At 40.1% G+C, this 6,253-nt stretch overlaps 1 protein-coding gene across 2 annotated transcripts in view; it reads right to left on the bottom strand.

Annotated features, from left to right (window-relative positions):
* Nucleotides 1–1,127: 1,127 nt before the first annotated feature.
* Nucleotides 1,128–6,253, bottom strand: part of AMPD3 (adenosine monophosphate deaminase 3) — a 31,344-nt gene continuing 26,218 nt past the window's right edge. For both annotated transcript variants that reach the window (XM_072422257.1, XM_072422256.1), the window contains exons 10-15: nt 5,844–5,970; nt 4,471–4,634; nt 4,008–4,128; nt 3,108–3,281; nt 1,882–1,992; nt 1,128–1,574 (exon numbers count right to left, since the gene is read on the bottom strand). In XM_072422257.1, the coding sequence (XP_072278358.1) occupies nt 1,395–1,574; nt 1,882–1,992; nt 3,108–3,281; nt 4,008–4,128; nt 4,471–4,634; nt 5,844–5,970 (877 nt within the window). In that variant the 3' untranslated portion in view covers nt 1,128–1,394. The remainder of the gene's footprint in view (nt 1,575–1,881; nt 1,993–3,107; nt 3,282–4,007; nt 4,129–4,470; nt 4,635–5,843; nt 5,971–6,253) is intronic.

The following is a 6,253-nucleotide window of genomic DNA, read 5'->3' as shown; positions in this document are numbered from 1 at the left end:
ATTTACCCAGATCCACACATTCTGCAGAGGGACTTGCAGAATGGGAATTGGGGCAAGGTAAATAAAATTCATTTTTTCCCTGATATAGGTGAGTATAAAGGGCAATGTAGGTGGACCTTTTATTTTGGTAGTAGATTGTCTATAAATTGGAATTTCAGTTTGGTAACGGTTGCTTTGGGCTGATTATTTTTACATGTGTATTTCAGAAAACAGCATTAAAATCCCTCTACTCATCCATGCAGGAAAGTCAACAACATCCAAGACAATAGTAGACATCTTCCAATATGTCAAGTTGTTTCCTGAATTTCTGGTAACAAACAACACACATTCTCCCCCCATTATCGAGAGTCAATACCCATACCAGAACAGATATTCAATTCCTTTGTTATAGGAACCCAACCATAATACGATTAATTGGTTTCACCATTGACCTACTAATTTTAGATATCAGAAGTTGACTTCTGAGCAATCAATATCAGGTATGTCCATGAATTTTTAGCACCCATATATTGCAAATCTCATCTGTTCTAATGAGTATGGTCATTTCATCCTTTTATTAAAATCCCCTACAAAAAATGCCCTGACCAGTCTTGGTGTTATAGAAAAGACATCAATGTATCTGAGATGGTAGACTACCCATCTGGAGACGTTTCATGTTTTGATAGGCCAGTTGACTGATCTTGGGTTGGGGGATGGGGCGTAGTTTCATATAGGAACTTTTGTCTAATCATTGTTTTTTCAGTAATAAGCCAATGATGGGACTGTCTGCAGCATGTGTGCTGCTCTTTCCCCACCCATGAGTAACAGGAGCATTGCTCTTTAAAGCTGGAGTTGCATCTAACCATTCTCTAATACCCATGCCTGCCTAAAAAAACACCACCCCTGCCACTTTTTAGGTTTGGCAATTCTCTAAAAGATAAACCTCTCCAATTTAATAAAAGCCACTAATGAGGATGCCATATGCCAGATAACAAACTGCCTGTAACTTGACTGCTAGTGGAGAAGAGAGCCAAATACAGGACAATTGTGGAAAACCTTGACTACAAAAAGTATACAGTTGCTGTGGTTGCAAGGAAGAAAAATAATTTTGACAGTTACTGGTATTTATGGTTGGCTGGAGGTTTAAATGGGAAAAAAGTCATTTTTAATTACAATAAATTACAAAATGGCATGCACGGAAATGATAAATGTTACATCAGGAGTCTTCCTGCCTGGGGTGATGTTGCAGTGGTTACCTTTCTATATGTGATAATTTTTTTAAATATTTCAACACTGATACATTCTATGCGATGGGAGCAGATGAACATTTGTGCGGTGGGCAGGTAAACGTCGGACGTCCGTCATTGCCATCACAGTTCTGTATTCACATGAGTAGTAAGGCTCAGGGGTATCGCTCATTGTGCCTGGGCCAGGGCGATGCCTGTGGAGTTCATAGCGTCTGTTAAGAAGCTCAGCTCATTACATAATGTCTCATATCGGTACGCCATGCGGATCTGGGCGACATTGGTGCGGCTGATAACATTCCCTCCTGGACCCTCCTTCTTGTAATTGGCTCCCAGGAAATGCTTCTTCTCCTGCGGATTCATTGGAAGTAACAATTAATCAATGAAAAACAAGGTTGAAATAGAATTTGTATTATGTCCATTCAGTCCTAAGATTTACACTGCTCACTGCATCTCAGCAGTGTTCCTCACTTTGCTGTGCCCATTATGGGGGTTTCTACCAAAATTTGCAAGTGTTTATAAACAAGCAAGGGGATGGGATTGTTTTCTAGAGGGACAGGGAACTCTTTATTGAGGAGAACTGCGCAACATTCTCTGTTAATTATTTTATTGGTGCAGAAAGTAACGAAACAGGGCAACGGATTTCCCATCTACTGACCTTGTCCGAGAGGCCACTTTGCAGGACGCTGTTTCTGGCAATCTCACACAAATCGCAGGTGCTCAGCTTCCATACTTGCGCAGCGATGGCGTATTCTTCCATCAGTGCTTCCTGCAAGACATAATATTTATCAGTTTGTTAAGGCTTAGCTCTAATTGCACACTATGCATGACAATAAAGGAATATTAGACCATATTTAACAAGGGGTTCATGGGTCATCTGCAGTTTTTGGAAACATGTCATAGACCTGGGGAATGCAAACTGATCATGCAGTACGACATTGATAAGTGAGGGTGGCCCTAATCCATCTTTATAGGTTATGGACACATCGGTCAGGTTTGTATTGCTGTATGTGTACATGCTGGGGAGATACCAGTTTCTAATTCACACCGTGGCCCAGTAACAGTATGAAGTTCTACCACTGGAGTGCATTAATGACTAAGGAGAGAGTTGTGAGTGCTTACTGCCCGGTAACATGCCAGGCAGCAAACACACGTCAAACACTCTTTTAGGTGTGGCAATGGGCACCTGTAAGTGTGCCACTTTTACCAAGAGTGCCAATAGAAAAGCAGTCTAACCTATGAGCATGATGCACACATACAGCCACCCATACAGTAATACATGCAGTGTGCATGCACAGTAATTTATGGGGGGAAAGTATGACTTTTAACAATATATCATAGACCTTATGGATGAATATCATCACCCGACTTGCAATAGATGGGACGGATTCCAAAGGGGACACAAATGATTGCAATATACAAGATTTACATGGCTAAGGTTCTATGTACTGTACGTCTTATTTTTTTCTGCCCTTAAAACTCAAGCTTGGACCATGATCAGCAAAGAACTTTGTCCATCACATTATTGACCCATAAAAATAATTGGGAGGTGGAAGGAGCAAAGTTGAGTTTAACTTTTATGAGAAAGTCCCATTCTAAAATATCTAACTTGTTTTGTAATCATACAATCTGGGGCTCCCAATAGTGAGTTCCCAGCTCCTCCCCACCATTACAACCAATCACATTCTCTGCAGGGGTGATATAATTGCACTCATGTTGCAAATTGTGGCTGGGAAAACGAAATTTCATCTTGGAGAGTATTCATTCCAACTCTTGGCATCAATCCAAACCTGGAATATCACCATTGAAATAGCTAGACCTTTAAATAATCATTAAATAATCGTTTCCTATCATTTATTTAACTATTTTTTGTATTTTTTTTACCTTGGTATAATGAAACTGCATTGGGTCATCTGTGGACAAGGACACGACGAGGCCTTTATGGAGGAATTCTCTCAGAGGATTTTTGGAATATTCCAGAAACAGACTGTTGTTGCTGAGTGGAGACATGGCAATGGGGATCTGTGCCAGGTAATATAGGTATTGCAGCACTGGGCTCTGCAAGATAAAGGCAAATATTTGGTTAGAACTGTGCACTGGTGACATCTTGTGGTCATTTTGCAGAATGCAGAAAAAAGTTCTATATATTTAAGTCTGTGATTACATTGTTAATGAGTTTTTTAAATAAAAATCTACAAAGATCAAAACACAGTGTGGGGTAAAAAAGGATATCACATGTATAATGTATATACAACCTATTTGAAAATATCATAACATATCTAGGCTTTTCACAAAGAGTCAGATGCCTAATGTATACATAATGGCATCCCAAGCACTATGTTTTGATTTACTGCACAGTGGGGCTTTTGCCTTACTGAGATACTTCTCGCTACACAAATTTAGGATTCTTTTATAAAGCAGTGAATTAGCTGTAGCCATACCACCTAAAACACACTCTGTAGCTTTTGCAGACTAAAAGAATTCAATAAAAGCTTTAAAAAAAACTTTGATCAAAAAGAGCTCTGTGATTGAAGAGCCTGATTTTGTGATCTATCAAAGTCATGCAACCAGATTTCCTCCAACCACAGAGCAAAGATTTTGGAAACAACACCACCTATTACTGATTGACAACTCAAAGCTTTGCAAAATTAAAGGGGGAGGTAAACCCTAAAATCTACAAGTAAATGTTGAAATGTGAAATTATATCAAAAGCTACATAAGATTCTTGTAAAGCTGTGGAAACTTCCAATTCAAAGTATGTATTTTATTGTCTAATTTTCTCACCTTCTTGAGATTCAGTCCATGAGAAATGTTATCCGCTGTTAAAAATGCCGACACCAGATGGGTAATGGAGCCAGCTTCACCGCAGTGTGGTCGGAAGAGAAAAGTGCTCATCCCTCTCTCTCTGTTTAGGAAGATACATATACATGCGTTTAAAAGACTACAACACCATATCAATTATGCCTTCCGAATCTAAAGTCAGTACCTTGTGACTTTACATATAGACTGCAGCAAAATAATGAAGTGGATACATGCAGTGCATGTCCCAGGGTGCCCATACCTCATCAACCATGAAGTTCCTCATTAAAAATGCCACTGATTGCCTGCCAGGTTCATTGTGTTATCATACAAACCGTGTATAAATATCAGTTCACTTTTACCCTATACAATAATTATTTATCCAACCAATCACAGAGTCTTATATATCCCCCCCATGATCAGTGATATATGGAGAGCCGTCACTCACTTGCGCAGGTTGTTGAGGATCATAATGTTGGCGTACATATAGTACAAGTAGTAGCTATACGGTGGGTTCTGCTCATGGGTCCACATGTCAGGGGTTGGGCTCTTGTTGGAGAACATGTGATCATTGTGTTTGGATTCATCATCCACGCTGTCAAAACCTGTCACCTGAAACAAAAGCATTTCTCATTAGGTTACATTCTGTATCCTCTATATTGAAATCTATTCATATTAAAAAGCAACTGCAGTCACTATATAATCTCCCTTTAGACCCTCCAGATATATATTGTCATAAAAGTTCTCTATTAAGTTGAAATAAATAAGTTCTATTTTACTATCACAGTTGAGGAAGATGTAGGGTTCTCTGTTAACAGATATAACTGTGGAAGAGTGCCCCCTACTGACATGGTGTAGAAAAAATCTGGTTTTCCCTTTTATTTTTATTTTTTTTACTAAGAGTTGGAAGTGGTTGATTGGACCCTTTACTGAAAAAGCTGAAGAAAAAGAGGGGCTCCTCTGCTGCTCCTCTGCTGAAGGTGCAGTGCTCCCCTGTACTAGCACTGTCAAAGAAGAGCTAGTAAAAGGTCCCCTTTCACTGATTTATCTGTTGATGTGGTAGAGTTCTTTCTTATTGATACAGTCACAGATAATCCATTCACAAAGTTACCTTGGAGGAAGAAGAATCCTCCCTTAGACATTCCTCCCTAAGAAAAAGGACGCTCGCCTCATAAAAGTCGACCCCTATTAGTAGTAGCTTCCCTCTTTTCAAATTTCCACCTTTGAGAAGTGGAGGTCCTCTCCTTAGAAGTTCCCTTCCCAGTGGAAGTAGAGGTTTTCTTAGAATTTTCCCCCACAGAAGAAGTAGAGGTCCTCTCCTTATACGTTCCCCCCACAAAAGAAGTAGAGGTCCTCTCGTTAGAAGTCCTCCCCTCAAAAGAAGTTAAGGGCCTCTCCTTAGAAGTCCCCCGTCAGAAGAAGTAGAGGTCCTCTCCCTAAATATTCCCCCCTCAGAAGAAGTAGAGGTCTTCTCCCTAGAAGTTGTCTCCTCATAAGAAGTGGAGCTCCTTTCCTTAGAAGTTCCCTCCTCAGAAGAAGTAGAGGTCCTCTCCTTAGAAGTTGTCTCCTCGGAAGCAATTAAAGGCCTCTCCTTAAAAGTTCCTCCCCTCAGAAGAAGTAGAGGTCCTTTCCTTAGAAGTCCTCCCTTAAGAAGTAGAGGTCCTCTCCTTAAATGTTCCCCCCTCAGAAGAAGTTGAGGTCTTCTTAGAAGTTCCCTCTTTAGAAGCAGTGGAGTTCCTCTCCTTAGAAGTTCCTTTACTTAGAAGTCTCTACTGTGGAAGTGTGGTTTCCCCTTAAGTGAATATACTGCCCCATACTTACAAAGTTGAGGAAGAGGTACAGCTCCTTGTGGTCAGAGGGATTGATTGTGGCCTCAAACAATGGCAGAAAAATGTTTTCCAGCATTTTGTCGAAGTTGGGAAGAATCTTCTTGGATCTGAAGATATCACTGCAGGACACAAAGCAGATATGAGGTCATACATCCAACATATGATATATTATATTATCCTCTGCATTGTAATTGGTCTATCATCCTTGAGCTTCAGAGACTTTGCCTAGGCTGAGATGACATCATCAGTCAGCTGCAGGCAGGAGGAAACAAATCCACAGTTCCCCTCCCCTATAATAAGACTGTAACTTTGTAGCACTTCACAAGCTAGTAGGTGGGGCTGATCTATATCAGACATGAACTGCACATGATGAAATTATTATTATTATTATTATTATTATTA

The sequence above is a fragment of the Pyxicephalus adspersus genome, chromosome 9 (assembly GCF_032062135.1).
Source record: "Pyxicephalus adspersus chromosome 9, UCB_Pads_2.0, whole genome shotgun sequence".
NCBI lineage: Eukaryota > Metazoa > Chordata > Amphibia > Anura > Pyxicephalidae > Pyxicephalus > Pyxicephalus adspersus.
Note: the sequence above shows the minus strand (reverse complement) of the source record. Positions and strands in the feature narration are given on the sequence as shown.